This window comes from Tursiops truncatus, chromosome 12, assembly GCF_011762595.2.
Source record: "Tursiops truncatus isolate mTurTru1 chromosome 12, mTurTru1.mat.Y, whole genome shotgun sequence".
Classification (NCBI taxonomy): domain Eukaryota; kingdom Metazoa; phylum Chordata; class Mammalia; order Artiodactyla; family Delphinidae; genus Tursiops; species Tursiops truncatus.
In genome coordinates, this window is record NC_047045.1 from 56,801,488 (window position 1) to 56,817,961 (window position 16,474).

At 35.1% G+C, this 16,474-nt stretch overlaps 1 protein-coding gene across 1 annotated transcript in view; it reads left to right on the forward strand.

Annotated features, from left to right (window-relative positions):
* Nucleotides 1–16,474, forward strand: part of LAMA2 (laminin subunit alpha 2) — a 606,337-nt gene that overhangs the window by 520,908 nt on the left and 68,955 nt on the right. The window contains exons 42-45 of the mRNA XM_073789582.1: nucleotides 8,517–8,633; nucleotides 10,084–10,266; nucleotides 11,866–11,871; nucleotides 14,912–15,066. Of these exons, the coding sequence (XP_073645683.1) occupies nucleotides 8,517–8,633; nucleotides 10,084–10,266; nucleotides 11,866–11,871; nucleotides 14,912–15,066 (461 nt within the window). The remainder of the gene's footprint in view (nucleotides 1–8,516; nucleotides 8,634–10,083; nucleotides 10,267–11,865; nucleotides 11,872–14,911; nucleotides 15,067–16,474) is intronic.

The following is a 16,474-nucleotide window of genomic DNA, read 5'->3' on the forward strand; positions in this document are numbered from 1 at the left end:
CTCTGCAACCTTACTGAAACATTCATGTCCTCTGAAAACATGCTACCATTTCAAGCCTCCACATTCCACAGTGTTCATTCTTCTCTTTGGAACTTCTCACCATCCTTCTTTCTTTTTCATCCAACTGCCTTCTACCAGACCTTCAAGATTTAGCTCAAATGTCATCTTCTCTGGGAAACCTAGCACCCCATCTGAATTACATGCCTCTTCTCTGTGCGTCCCTTTCTCATAGACTTATCAAATCACTGCAGCCATGGACTTGGCTTCCATCTTCTTGAGGACAGTCACAGGGTCTTCTTTTTAACTTTGTATTTCTAGTGTATAGTATCACAATGACTATCTCAAATCAGGAAATAAGCATATTTTTAAATAAAAGAATGGTGTTGGTCTTTACTAATCTTAGAAAGAAAAGAGCTTTTATCATCATTTATACTTGTCATGCTTTAAACGAAGAGTCTCCAATAGAGGCTGGTATGGAATTACACGTTCTTTCTCCATTATAGATGGCACTCTGATAGTAAATGCTTTGGATTACGTATCACAGGTGAAATACAACCCCTTATATATATATAAAATCCTATGCAGGAGATTGCACTTATTACAACCTGAACAGTAACTATAGAGTCAACCCTATTTTTCTTTTGGGCAAGTTGAGTTGATCTCATTACTTTGCCATCACTCCTTCATCTCCAGTGTCCTTGGCCGGAGCTGGGATCAGGGTGAGGTGAGAGAGGTTGAGCCATGCAAGTGCAGAGTTAGGTCCTGTTTTTTTTTTTTTTTTTTTTTTGCGGTACGCGGGCCTCTCACTGTTGTGGCCTCTCCCGCTGCGGAGCACAGGCTCCGGACGCACAGGCTCAGCGGCCATGGCTCACGGGCCCAGCCGCTCCGCCGCATGTGGGATCTTCCCGGACCGGGGCACGAACCCATGTCCCCTGCATTGGCAGGCGGACCCTCAACCACTGCGCCACCAGGGAAGCCCAGGTCCTGTTTTTATTTTAAATGTTAATATTTGCTCATCATTGATCTTTTTTGATTTTTTTAAAAAATACTGCATTAAAACATTTTTACCTTGATCACTGAATTTTTTGGTGCCCCTTTGAATTTCACACCTGGGGGGAGTGCCTGAGTCACCTCACCCTACTTCCAGCCCTGCACTTGCCTCTCTTTCCCCACAAATACTGGTGTTATAAAAATGAAAAAAGAATCCGATTTTTAAGAAATTTTTTCCAAGGGAGAAAGAAATCTAAGGACAGGCATGGTAGAAGGGGTTAGCTGACAGAAATGTTCATTAGTTTAAATGTCTTTTTTTGTACTTCAGGTAGTACATTATTTAAAGTAATGAAAACCCACAAACTACTCAAGTAATAATTCCTCCAGAAATCCAAGCCAAGGCTCTGACGGAGACAGGAATGTTTTCTTGCTACATTATGACATTCCCCTGATTTGTGGCCAATTACACAAGTTATAAAATGGCTGTTAATCAGGGAAATGCCATATATTACCACCAGGAACTGCTGAAATAGGCCCTACAGAGCAAAATACTTTACAGCAGCTATTAAAAATAGAGATTTAGTCATTTCTCTCTCTATGGTGCCTGGACTTAGAAGGAATAAAAGTGGTGAGGCCAGTACACACTCCATATTTCTAAGTTGTTCCTTGGTTCGATTCAGTACAATCCAGTTAGCTCATGAGCTTTAGTCATGAATGACTTAGAGCTTCTCCCTGCCATTTTTGTGCTGTCCGTGCCTTGAGGGAACCTGAACTTTCCAGGAGCAATTTGTTTTGCTTTTTAATTTTTGAATGTACATTTGTTAAAAGTAAAGTCGCCCTTCTGTGCATTTGAGACTTGAAGCCATTCTACATTGAATTAATTGAACGTCCATGGAGATAAAAATTGTTTTGTTGATGGATATGGGGCTTGGTACAAATTGATGATTGAAAGAGTTAGAAGATAAATTAATGCCACTGGGTGAATTAATACTACTTTATAGATTGACAAAAGATTTTTGTCAATAAAAGGGCTAGTTGAGGTTCTCATGGAATGTGTACAAGGCAAGGAATGAAGCTGAGGATGGTACATTAGAAGTCTGAAAATACTAAGATTCTATAATTATATACCTTATATAGAGTAACTTTTAAACTTTATTTTACTTCTTAATTTATCCCTACTTTTCATCTTTGCCCAAAATAAGTGAAATTATTTAATTACTTATGAACAAATGGATAACATTTCTATAAAATGGACGACACGCACATGGAATAAAAAGATCTATTTCCAAGCCCAAGAATATGGAGTCAGTGAATTGTATGACATGTGATGCTGTCCAAACTACAGAGCAGTGCCAGAATTATTCCAAACATTTACTTTAATCAAATTAATCCATACTTTTCTTCTGTACTCTGATCCTCCAGACACTGAGTCATTAAGTCCAGACAAGTGTATCAGAATGGTTTTGCGATCATGAATATAATAACACTTGCAATTACTAACCTGTTAAGAATCTATGTTATTATCTCAGATTAGAAAAAAGAGAATAAACAGGAATATTGCAGTGATGTTAAGCCAAAGTATGACTCAGGAGTTAAACATTGTGGGACACTAGTCTTCGCAGTCTGCTGGCTTTCCAAATAAAGTCGCTATTCCTTGCCCCCCCAAAAAAGTAAATAAAGCATTTTTATATTATTAAAAATATACTCTTTTTGGGAATTCCCTGGGATCCAGTGGTTAGGGCTTCATGCTTTCAGCACCGAGGGTGCGGGTTCAATCCCTGGTCGGGGAACTATATCCCAGAAGCCGTGTGGCGCAGCCAAAAATATACATATATATACTCCTTTTGAATTTGCATACTACCATTTGCCAGAATCAGCCTTCCCATAGGTAGGCATATGAAAAAGAAACAAAATCCATTCCACTGACAAAAAATAATTTTGGACTAAATGGACAAAACCAAGCCTGGATCCCCTAGCCTACTGTAGTCTGAAGAACAAAGCAGTCTTTTCCTGTAGATATTGCTGATCCCTCATACAGAGTTTTTATTCCTCCTTAGCCTTGTGAATAGAGGAAATTGAGAAATTAAAACCAAGTTGGGCTTGGTTTAGGAGTTAAAAGGAAAAGGGGCAAAATAGTGGCCAAACATAGAAGGGCAGGAACTATTAGAACCAGAGAGAGTACTTGTCTTACTTAAAGTTGTTGAAAGTCCATTTCTTTTAGAATATCTTGCGGCCAAAACAAAACGAGCCTGCAAGCCCACAGTCAGGCTTTAGAGCTTGCCCTAAAGGAACCACATGGAGTTTTCGATATCTGGTCCTTTTGATTTCTCATTCCACTGGCTGAAGAGATGACTCCCTCTATCCTGATATCTTAAGTCTTTGGAGATCTCGCCACCAGGCAAATTCCCCTTCCTCCTCTCCTTGGGCTTCTACTACAACCCTGTAGTGGGGAGGAAGAGCCTGTGCAGTTAGTTGCAGCTAACAGCTATTGAGGACCTAGAAAGCACGGTGCCCATGCTGAACAAGAGCTGACTTGGAACTTTTAGATCAGGACAAAGTTTATCGGTAATATGCCTTCCTATAAACGCAGGCTCCATTAAGTGATCTTAGAAGTTCCCATACACAGTCACTGGTGCATGTCTGGACAAAAGAGGCAATCAGAGATAGGACACTTTGCAAACTTGTGACAGCAACTGGGGAAAGGGAAGCATAGGAATAATGTCATGAAAGAAGGCTAGGTGTACCCAAAAGTGGAAAGACTGGGTGTAGCAACCTCATCAAATCAATTAACAGAATGCTAGGGACAGGAATAGGGCTCTGAATTTCACCCAGCTTTCTTCCTTACACAGCTGCTCTTCCTTCTGCACAGGTGTTGGGATCCTGTACTCAGTCATGGGGTTGACCTAGGGGCAGGTTCTTAGAAATCTCAATATTGAGAAGACAAAGGACTATATAAGTGGATGAAAAATTATAGTAAAGTAACTTGAGGGAAATTGTACCTCTTATGTTCTTAAAATATCCAAAGGTAAAAACATAATGCAGGGGCTTCCCTGGTGACACAGTGGTTGAGAGTCCGCCTGCCGATGCAGGGGACACGGGTTCATGCCCCAGTCCGGGAAGATCCCACATGCCGCGGAGCGGCTGGGCCTGTGAGCCATGGCCGCTGAGCCTGCGCGTCCGGAGCCTGTGCTCCGCAACGGGAGAGGCCACAACAGTGAGAGGCCCGCGTACCGCAAACAAAACAAAACAAAACAAAAAAAACATAATGTAATAAAATTAATAAATTGTACAGAGCAATCACATATTATATAATTTAGTACGGTTGGCCCCCTTTGATATTTAAAGCAAAATCACTTAAGTCGAAGAAATACTAACAGATTGAATAAACTTCATAAATATAGTGGAGCCAAAAATTTAACAAGTTAGTCAGGCTTCAAAGCTGATGCTTTTAACCACTGCTGGACAAAAACTGGGCTTTCGCCATGGTGCAGAGGTGACACATTAAAACTCATGGCCCTAACAAATATTTGATATAGAATGAGTGAATGGAAGAGAGTAGCAGGAATCTCTCATTACCAGAAAGGTCAAAATCAAGGTTTCCACCTGACTTCATACAGATCCCTTACCTATTCCAAACTTTCTGCTTCGGAACTGCAGATAGAAGCACTGCAGAGATTAACCTGTTCTCTAATTCAGAAGGAGCCTCTAGAACAAAAGATGAAACAGGTTTGTAGCCTTGTAAAATTTTTTTACAAAGAAATCTTAAAGAGAGGATATTTCTCCATTTTTTGCTAAAGGAGCAAAGTCAGAAGTGATATTGAGTACAAGAAGTAGCTCATAAGACAAATGTCACGGTAATGAAAATTGTGCTTGCAAAATGTTATCTATATGGTAATTTTGCAGTAGATTCCATTTAACTAGATCCCTTCAAAATTAAAAACATTTCTACAAACTTCACCCTTGTGAATGAGGGATTCTCTCAAGGTATTTATTTGTGCTTTGTTCATATTAATAAAAAATAAAAAATTGCATTTGAGGAACTTAACTAGATGGGTGTGAACAGTCAAAATAGAACATTCCCATTAAAATCTATAAAAATCATTCTTATATTTAGTTGAAAATGAGAGCTATATACATATATTAAAAACGTATAATAGAAAAATTAACAGCTTTAGTTTCTGGATGATGCGGTTTAAACAAAGAAGAAAGCAAATCGTAAATAATATTATTGAAAACTGGCAAACAGACCAGGGCAATTATCAGACCAATGTAAATTATCAAACCAACATGAATTATTTGTTACTATTTAGTAACTGCCCGTGATAAATCCAGTACTTTCTCATACATCCTTCAATTTATTTCTCATATCAGTCATATGAAGGAAGTTGTTATCTTCATTTTACACATGTAAAAATGGATAGAAATGACATTTGAACACGCAGCTTCCAGCTCCAAGTCCTGTAATAATTTCATTGCACCACACTACTTTCTCTAATGGCTAGAATTTGTAAAAGAATGCATTATTAATGATCAAAGAAATACTTGTAATAGCTTTTTAAATTTATTTTTAAATTTTTATTGAAATATAGTTGATTTACAATGTTGTGTTAGTTTCTGCTGTATAACTGATTTACTTGTAATAGCTTTATTTTGAGATATTACATAGCATAGTTCAGTGTTAGCAGTTCCAAGTAAACTAAACTCTAATATATTTAGCACAGTACAAGGAATGAGGTCAACATAAGTAAATGCATATTATTAATGGAAGTAACATATAACTCTGTCTAGTGATTTTCATTCTGAATATGTCTACCTGGTTCAATGTCAATGGTTATGCAACAAAGAGGAATGATATTGTCAGGCATGTTCACAGTCTACCCTGGCTGTTCTGCTTCTTCCCCTCACTTTATGAGCTCTGTCTCTGACAAACCCATTCCTGGACACTTGTCTTCTGATGTGGGAGGAGAGGATGAGAAAGGGAGAGCCAAAGCTGGAGCATGTGTGTAACCTTTGAGGTTAGTTAGGTGTGATATCTAGAGAGAAGATAAATGACTTGGCTACAGCTAATGGGTATGAATACTGAAGAGATAAGGAGCGGAAAATGCACTATGATTATAATTTGGATCCTTTTCTTGTTCTCCAAAAATTACAAGTAAAGAATTGGGTTGGATATTTTTTTAACTACCAATAATTCTGTTTCTTTGACCACGTTACCATTCTAACTGGACCACATGCGTTCTTCCTTACATTTTGATTATAGATACCTCTGCCTCATATATCTTTGCATTTAAAGCCAGCCTTGGAGTGCTTATTTTCTAGGTTTTCATGGCTAACATTTTGTAAGTTTTCCATTTTAAAATCTGTAATTCTTTTCTGCATACAACTTCTATTCATCTAAAGAATTAGACTGACAAAGCTATAAAGTGTTTAGACTTGGTTTGAGAAATTCCAAAAAGTACTTCAGAAAAAAATGACCAGAGTGTAAGAAAGGATAAATTAACAAGAAAATAGAGTCAAATAGCTGAAACAAAGAAATCAGAACAGGCTCAGAATATTCACATCTTGACTTTCTAGTACAGAAAAAGAGGAACAAAATCACTGCTTTGAAACTTGAGGGACGGCAGTAACAATGTTCTTCAGATCAGTCGTTCTTCTGAATAATTGGCCTGATTATTCTGCCAGTATTTGCATTCAGAATTCATAAAATAGTGTAAACCAAGTGATACCCTTTAAATTAATGATTTTTGCAACTGTACATGTATATCTTGCTTGCCAGAACATTTTAAATGTTTCATTATTTAAAAAGTCAAATACAATCAAGAAACTAAGAAATGAAATTTGTACCGTTCTATTTCCTTAATTGATGAAGACTTCTAAATTAATATCAAAAGAGCGGCCTTTAGCTATTCTTAGGGGATTCATATAGCTATCACAGTCATAATCATACTGTCTTTATTTCAGAAAGTATTCTTTCCATAACCTAGTCAAAGATTTTACTTTAGTGCAGTGAAAGTAACAGAAGTATTAAAAGAAAAGTGAATTGTGATTGACAGAGGAGAAAATCTAATTACTTGGAAAGTATATTTTGAAGGACTAGAATTGAAAATAATAATATCTTAGTGACTGAAATGGACATATTGATATTTTAGAGCCACGTTTTGCTGGAATACTTTATGCTTTGTTCTTCAGTGATGTTAGGCCTTTGGCTTGGAACCTAAAAGCAGATGCCTCAAACAATATTATGTACTTATATTACTGTAGTATAACAGTGGTGTAATTTGTCCGCCTATAAAACCCTGATATGAAATGGAGTGGATCATTAATTAATATGTTCAGTACTCTTTTTCACACCCAGTACACTGACAGTTAAGAATCCTCCATCTATATTCCCTTCCCTTTGCTATTCTTCCCAAATGAAGGCCAATAAAGGCAAGCATTGTTCCCTAAGCTGCCAGTGGCTTGTTTGGTTCCTGCAAGAAGCCAGATGCACTACCTCTACAAGGGTGGACACACAATCAAATCAACACTGTTCTGGCTCTGTTCTGTGAGATGTAGTCTCTCCTGGTCTGCCCACTCTGGGTACCAGGAAAATGACGAAAACAACAGTCTCGGTGTTGGCAAATAACGGTCCTCCCCAGTCCAAGTTGCTTATTTATTTTACTGTTTTAGATAAAAAAGCAAAAATATTTGCACAGAGAAAACGATTTAACCAGCACAAACAGGTATAAAATGAGAGATTTTAGTACACTGTCGCTCACACCATCATTAACTGCCTTACTTGTTCCATTCCTAGTTTTTATCTGCTATAAAATACATTATATACAAACTAACTTAAAATTCAGACATGTTAAAAATTAGTGGAGAGAAGCTGGAAAATTTACAGTAGTAATATTACATTAGTAATAGTAAATAATATATTTTAATTTTAAAGTAAGCATGCTAAAGTAGCAAGAAAAGACCTATATAAAGCCTGCTTGAAGTAGTTTATAAAATATTATTTTCTCTATAAAAAATTGGAAATGTGCTAGAAGCTATTTATTCATTCTTTTGATTCTTGTTTTTTTCAAATAAATGTTAATAAGTGATGTTTAGTAAAGTTGGGAGATTCTGCTTAACAATCATATCTATTTGAGATTTTTAAAAGCTAATTCAGTGATTCATTTTGGTAATAAAATTTTTAAAATAATGACATAATGGAAGTGATGTCAAGAGGGCATCATTATAAATGCAATAAAAGACCAAATCTGTCAAAGTTTTTTCTCCATAGAAAACCATCAAATTAAGTCAAATAAAGATCAGATACCAAGAAGAAAATGTAATTGTTGAACATGTTGAAGTGTCAAATGGTCATTTAAACACATATTTTATATTCTGGTCTGAAATATATTTTTGGACAGATGCCAATAAAGTAAATCAATTTCTTGCTTTTAACTAAATTTTTATTAAAATAACCTGAAATTTTATATCCATGTATCAGTTCAGAGATGATTAAAATTATTTCATCCTTTTTTGTTTTCTGTTCACAGAAAATGATGAACATCTGAATGGCTTGACAACCAGATTAGACAATGCCAATGTCAGAAACAGGGATCTCCTGAGGGCTCTGAATGACACTTTGGAAAAGTTATCAGCCATTCCAAATGGTAAGCATTCAGGACACTGCAAACCGTGCCAGTGGATATGAACTCTTAAAGGATGTTCTAACTTATGCCTTTTTTCCCTAACACTACATTTGTACCATTGTCAGGCTATTCAATAACAGTTTTCTTACTTATGAATTCTTCTTTGTGAGAATGAGAAACTAAATCGTACTTTACACTGTGATATTTATCATTTGTTACCCTAGCTGACATTCGTTGGAATAAATTACAAAAAGGAAAATATAGACATCTTATTGTTGTATTGTCCTTCCATGTTTTGACCCAGGAAATCTTATATTGGTGGGAAAAATAAAATCATACAAACACTATTCTCTACAATGTTGATGTACACAATTGCAGCTTATTACAGTACCTACAGTAATAGGTAGAGCCAACTGCCTTTCAGCATATCTTTATTGGCAAAGTTCTGTTACTTAAAATGTTTTAGCTTTCAAAAACATTGACATTAAGAATTGAACCATGTCTGTAATATCTTTCTACCTATTACACGTACTTGGAGTTAATGTTTCATATTAGTTCCTGAAAGCACTATTCTTTTAGGGATACTATTTTTATATTTTAGTAGCATGATATAACAATAACAAGGGTTGCTAACATTTTTTGAGTGCTTATTCAATATGCTTATGTTAAGTGTATGTAATCCTCATACTAATCCTACAAGGTAAATAGCATTGTTATCTCCAGTTTATAGGGGACAAACTTAGGGATACTAAGGGCCATTGTTAAAAGAGGCATATATGATTTGAACCTCGCAGTTTAACTTCAGAGGCTGTGGTCTTAACCACTAATCTACAACATACTATTAGGCACATAATATGTTTTTTATACAAATTATGGTGAAAGAAACACATACATCTACAGAAAACAGGAAATATTAAAACCTTAATGATTTTTACTTTTTTAACATTAAAAATCCTAAGTAACTTTCCCGATTTTCATGTCACCTCTTCAGTAGTAAAGATGTACATAGAAAATTTCCAATGCTGAAAACAAATAAAAATACACAAACACAAGGTCTAATATATCTGAAAAAGTCTCTTTATACTAAAATTGAAACACATTCATTCCCTCCCCATCCCGCCTCAGAAATGCAGATTAAACCTACTTTTGATGAAGCTGTTTGATTCATGTGGATAAACTTCTCTCTTTAATATGTTCAGCAGCAAATCACAATATACCCTTACACAATGAACATTTAGAACAATCATGTTGCTATTTTAAGAGCTAATCAGGTATTCATAGCAAAGGTCCCTGAGAAAATTCAATTTAGCTAAAAATGTACTTCATTTGCTATGACTGAATGAGACAAAGTTCAGCCTTTCCCTCTGTGCCTGTGTCCCTGAGGTCAGCCAGCCACAGCCTCTCTTTGACAAGCATGGATTAAGCCAATAACTCCAGACCCTTTGTTTCTCATACCATCTTCTGCTGACAGACACAGCCGCTAAACTGCAAGCTGTTAAGGACAAAGCAAGACAAGCCAACGACACAGCTAAAGATGTACTGGCACAGATTAAAGATCTCCACCAGAATCTTGATGGCCTGAAGAAAAATTACAATCAACTGGCAGACAGCGTAGCCAAAACAAATGCCGTGGTAAAAGATCCTTCAAAGAACAGTAAGATGTGCTTTTTCACTTTGATTATGTCATTTATTTCTTCACACTATAAAAGTATCCTAGACTCATAACTGTTAGAGCAGGAAGGGACCCTCATAGTGGTGTAGTCTGCCCTCCTCCCTTCATAGACTGGGCTCAGGAATTGAGTGCGTGCAGCTCCAGACACAGAATCCAAGACTCCCAGCTCTGCACTAGAGCTTGTCTTATTCAGATTTCGTCCAATTGAGAGGAAATTAGGAATTCTCAAATCTACATGATATTTGGTATAGCGATGCCAAATATTTTAAAATCCTTTAGTGTAATTGAAAGTAGTTATACTTGGGAAATTATATCCTCGGAGTTGGTGAAATTCCATAGAACCTAGAGGTCAAGGAGCAGTCTTATTAGCAATCCTGTTAGAACAGGATATTAAATGGGATCAATTTGAAATGCATTCAAATTGGAAAATATTATTATTTTATTACTTAGATTCTGGTTAGTTAACATTATCAGGAAATTAAAATTTTTATCTAGTTTATCAAGAAGAATATTTCTTTACATCTTTTGTATATTGCATTAAACTATATTGAGTTAACAAGGATTTACAAGAAAATGTGGGAGAACTAAATATAATTTATTATACTCAATAAACGTTATGATTTCTAATATTTTTTATTCTTTCAAGTGATAAAATGTTATCTTAGTATGTGATTTCACCAAAGGAGATGCTTGATTCTTTGTGCTTGTCAGTCTCAAGAGATTAGCTCGCTTTATATAGCACCAATATATTTATTGGGAATTAAAACATTTGTAGAGTGTAATAACAAAACCACAGTTATTGGCGTTATACACTGTATAATCCAGATGCTGTTCGACGGGGGAGTGGAGCCTGATTTTTCAGCACCTTTGCCTCAGATCAAAGGCTAATGATGCTATGAAATAATAGATACAACTAGCATGACTCCTTCCTGAGCAAGGAAGAGTACAACCACAGCTGACATGCACTTCAGAGCTAGGGAGAAGGATTTCACTCCTCACTTCTTCAGGGAAAAAAAAGAAGAGATATATAGTTTTAAATTTATTTCTTGTGTAAGCCCAGAGTTAGCTTACCCCTGTAGTTCAAAGATACCATCTGAATAACTGGTTCAGAGTCATGCCAAATCACAATATTTCCCCCCAAGAAATGAATGAAAATAAGTTTTAAAGTAAATGTCACTCTCTCTTTTATTCTGTAAGTTAAGGTATCATTTCATTCATTTTCAGATTGATTCTCAGCTGAGAGTGGCCTTTTTATAATATTTATCTCACTTTTATGATTCTATCATCTATCAAAAGAAATAGTTAATATCTATAAACACTAATTAAACTGGGTCTGTTTCTATCTTATTAGAACGTTATAATAAAGCTCCCTTTAATATGAACAATGGCTGCTAAATGCCATGTTTTTGTGGACTTTTACTTGATAACGCTAGTTTGACTTAAAATGGGGTGAATTTGTAATTAGCACCTGTTGTGAAAAGTTCTATTTTTTGATAATCACTACTTTATAATACCTATTAAAAATATTTTCTCATGAATTTTCTATTTTTCTGTTTTACTTCCATATGAAATTACCTGAAGAAATCAGTATGTATATGTTTACTTGCATACCTTTTAGTAATTTTTATGCTTGGTTGCCTATTGCAAAAAGCTTCAGCTTTGCATGTTTCCAATGTTTTAGTATTGCTTTACACATCAGATAGCTATTCTTTCCAGTGTCACAGTATTAATGCTGGATTAATAAAGGAATCTTTCCTTACAAAAAGTTAGTATGTGAATATATTTGACATAAATATTTTAATTGTGCGTTTGAAAAGTTAGTGAAATATCTGTTATCCATATAAAAGTAGAAAATTGAATTCTTCCACAGATTCAGCTAAATTATGATGCTTCTGATAACATATATGCAGCCACTGAAGTCCAAATGACTTCCTTCTAGCAGGATTAAAATAGATTAAAATCTACATTGCTGTTGTTGCTGTCCCCCCCTGAAGCTCACTCCTCCCCTTACAAGTAATTATTCTCAACTTCAAGAGCATTACATTTGGAGATGCATAAAACAGAATTAATAAAATCAGATCTTAACAAGTGAGCAATCACTAGAATATAAAAATATTCTGTCTTAAACAATTTCATAGTTTAAATTCCAAGTCTAAAATAAAACTGAAAAATAGAAAATAGTAATAATAAAATCCAGCATATCAAAACCTCAGAAATACGATGAAGGCGGTCCTCAGTGGAAAATGAATGCAATGACATTACTAAAAAGCATTGAAATAAACAATTTAGGCAATCAACTCTAAGTCAGACAAAATAAAATTAACTAAAAGAAAGAAGATAAAAAAGAGTTAATGAATTAGAAGACAGAAAATAATAGATGTGATAAATTCAAGTGGTATATCTTTAGGAATATAAAGATAAAAAATTTTAGATGCCTGACAGGCTTAATAAAGAAAAATAAAGCACAAATAGGCAAAGTTCTGAAGGAGATATAACAAGATAAGGGAAGAAATTTAGCAGGTAAGAGAAGACTTAGCAAAACTCTAGGCTAATAAATTGTAAAGCCTAAAAGAGATAGATAATTCTCTAGTAAAACATTGTTATTAAAATCTGTCTTCAGCAATGATTTTAAAATCCACACAAATAATTATGGAAGAAAGTGAGAAGTTTTCAAAAACTACTGCACAAGAGAGCATCAGACTCAATATCACAGGTTATTTATTTTTAAAACCTCAAGAAGATAATTTGCATATGACTTCGACTGCTACAGAAGATAGAGGGGGAAAAAAAGTAGGGGATGGGGGGACCTCCAGGTTCCATTTTGAAACATTTGATAAAAGCTTCTGGGAGCTTTAGACGAAAAGGATCCATTACTTGTCTAAGTAGTCCCTGCATAGCCCTTTTTTCATTCTCATGAATCTAAATCTAAATCACTTTTTCTCACTTCTAGAATAACTTTTAGAATATCAGAGTAATATTGGGGAATATTAAAGGAAGGGAGAAAATGGATAAATGGTTTATTTAAAGTGTAAAAACGGAGGGGTAACTGTCTTTATGTTGAATACCTATACAGTTATGTAACAAGAGCTTTGACCTCAATAACCTGCATTTCAGAAGAGTCAGTTCTTGATCTAGCAACTCTATTAGTTGAAGTTAATAATAGACCATGGGCCTTCCCTGGTGGCGCAGTAGTTAAGAATCTGCCTGCCAATGCAGGGGACACAGGTTCGAGCCCTGGTCCTGGAGGATCCCACATGCTGCGGAGCAACTAGACCCCTGCACCACAACTACTGAAGCCCACACATGTAGAGCCCGTGCTCTGCAGCAAGAGAATCTACTGCAATAAGAAGCTCGCACACTGCAACGAAGAGTAGCTCCTGCTTGCTACAACTAGAGAAAGTCTGCACCCAGCAATGAAGACCCAATGCAGCCAAAAATAAATAAATAAAATAAATAAATTTATAAAAATAAAATAAAATAAAATAATAGACCAAGTTCTTTTTAAACATCACTAACTATATAACTCATATTTATGAGCATGAGTTCAAAATACTTACTTCAAAACCGAGTTTTAAAATAACTTACTTCCTTTCTAGCACATCTGATTCATTCCTAAGGATTAATTCCCAGATTGTTCATAGTTCATCAGAGCCAAAAGCCTTGGACCTTAAGCAGTTTCTCTTTTTCATCAGGGTCGCAGTGACAGAAAACAGAACAATACACACTTGATCAGATAATTAATGACATGGTTTGGATAAGACTGCCAGCATCCTAGGGACAGAATAATTGATTTTCCATGTGTCATTTGCCCTCCTATGAAAAGCACAAACTGGAAGTCTAAGGATCAGTGATAACCTTCAATTATTTTAGGGTTAAACCCCTTTTAAAATTGTCAATATTCAACCTTCTTTAAATTTTAACTACAAAAGTGACAGTTTAATGTGGTTCAACCTAATGTAAAGAGCAGGAGAATCAACTGTTCTTCAAAATGAAAATGAACTGCAGCATAAAAGATTTAATTAAAATATAATATAGGCCTTCAGTCAAAGGATTGTTCAACATTGAGATGTTTTTCAGAAGACATTTTTATAGCTTTTCTCGTTAAGATGTACAAAGAAAGACAGTGAGAAAAAGAAGGAAAACCAATTTTGTGTGAGAACCCTGATTTAAATACAGTTCTGGCTTGGACAGACTAGGTGACATTTTACAGATGCTTCTCCAATTCCTTGATTCTATGACTAAAGTTCTATGCTATAAAGGTTAGCTTTGGGGCTGATGCTAGAAATTAAGCATTGAATTAGTTCATCATATTCTCAATCTTCAATGCAAATTTTCACCTCAATCACGAAACCAAAGTGTTGGCCTTCTTTTTCTAACATCTCCTCCTCTGGTCTGCTTGAGTCCCAACTAAAATATTTCCATTTGCCATCACAAACTGCTTCAACTGTCATGGGCTTGCTTTTGTCGTGTGGATGAGATGAAATCTTTTCCATTATTTACTTAAGCATACTGCTATTTTCATTTCTGTGTATGTGTGTCTGTGTGTGCATGCATGTGCATGCGTGTCTGTGTCTGTGTGTGTGTATGCGTGTGAGTGCCTGGTATGCGCTAATCTTGTTCTATGCAGTTGCAGATGCAGATGCCACTGTAAAAAATCTAGAACAAGAAGCTGATCGACTGATAGATAAACTCAAACCTATCAAGGAACTTGAGGATAACCTGAAGAAAAACATCTCTGAGATAAAAGAACTGATAAACCAAGCCCGGAAGCAGGCCAATTCTGTAAGCTCTTTCTGCTTTCAGTTATCAGTAAATGATTGTAATTTTTGGTGTTATTCCCAGAAGGAATACCTTCCTTCAGTGTATCCTGTTGAATGATCTCTGGTTCTTTTCCTTTAATTTGAAGCTATTTGCAGGTGAGGTGGGGAATGGAAGATTAGATATTTTTCCCATAAATTTCAAAAGACATTTCTTGAGAAGAGTAATCACTACTTACTATTTTAGAAATGAAAGTTCTGATATATTTTATTATTGTTTGAATAGAGTTAATACAAACTGTAAGAATGAAAGCCTGGTTTTTGTGTACTAAAAAAGCATGGATGAGAGAGCCTTGCTCTTAATGAAAGCAAAACAGGCCAACCAGTGAGGCTGTAGACGGAATGAACAGACAAGGTTATAAGGAATAATAGCATAGAGGAACTATTATTTTCTATATATTCTTTTGTCTGAGTACAAGCAACCAAAAATTATTTTGCTTACAGTTTCTACAATTTTTTGGAGGAAGAATAGGAAATACTTCACTTGTCTCAAAATTTTTCTCTTTATTAACCCAGTTAGAAGACTCTAAGGATAGAGGCAAAACTTTCTAGAAGGTAGCATCTTAATGAACCAGGACAGAACTGTAAATGCCAATATGAAACTTTAACCTTGTGAAGTCATCTTATGATCTTTGTAGAAATAGAATGAAAAAAAATAACAGTTTTCATGTTATCAGGCTTAAACTGAAATCTTTTTAGATACCCAAGCCTTCCATCTCAAAAATTCCATTTTTTGATACAAATGAACTTATTTACAAAACAGAAACAGACTCACAAGCATAGAAAACAAACTTAATGGTTACCAAAGGGGAAAGGGGAGATAAATTAGGAGCTTGGGATTAACAGATATACATGATTTTATGTATTATAGCTAAACAACAGGATCCTACTATATAGCACAGGGAACTATATTCAATATCTTGTAATAACCTATTATGGAAAAGGATCTGAAAAAGAATATATATATGTGTATATATATATATATATACACGTATATAACTGAATCACTTTGCTGTACATCAGAAGCTAATAAACATTGTAAATCAACTGTACTTCAATTTTAAAAATTCCATTTTTAAAATTTATTTATTTTTATTGACATATAGTTGATTGGCAGTATTATATTAGTTTCAGGTGTACAACATTGTGATTCAATATTTTTATAGACTATACTCCATTTAAAGTTATTACAAATAATGGCTATATTTCCCTGGGCTGTATAATATATCCTTGTAGCTTATTTATTTTATGCATAGTAGTTTATATCTCTTAAACTACTTGCCCCTTCCCCTTTCTTCTCCCCACTGGTAACCATTAGTTTGTTTTTTATATCTGTGAGTCTGTTTCTGTTATATACATTCATTTGTTTTAGT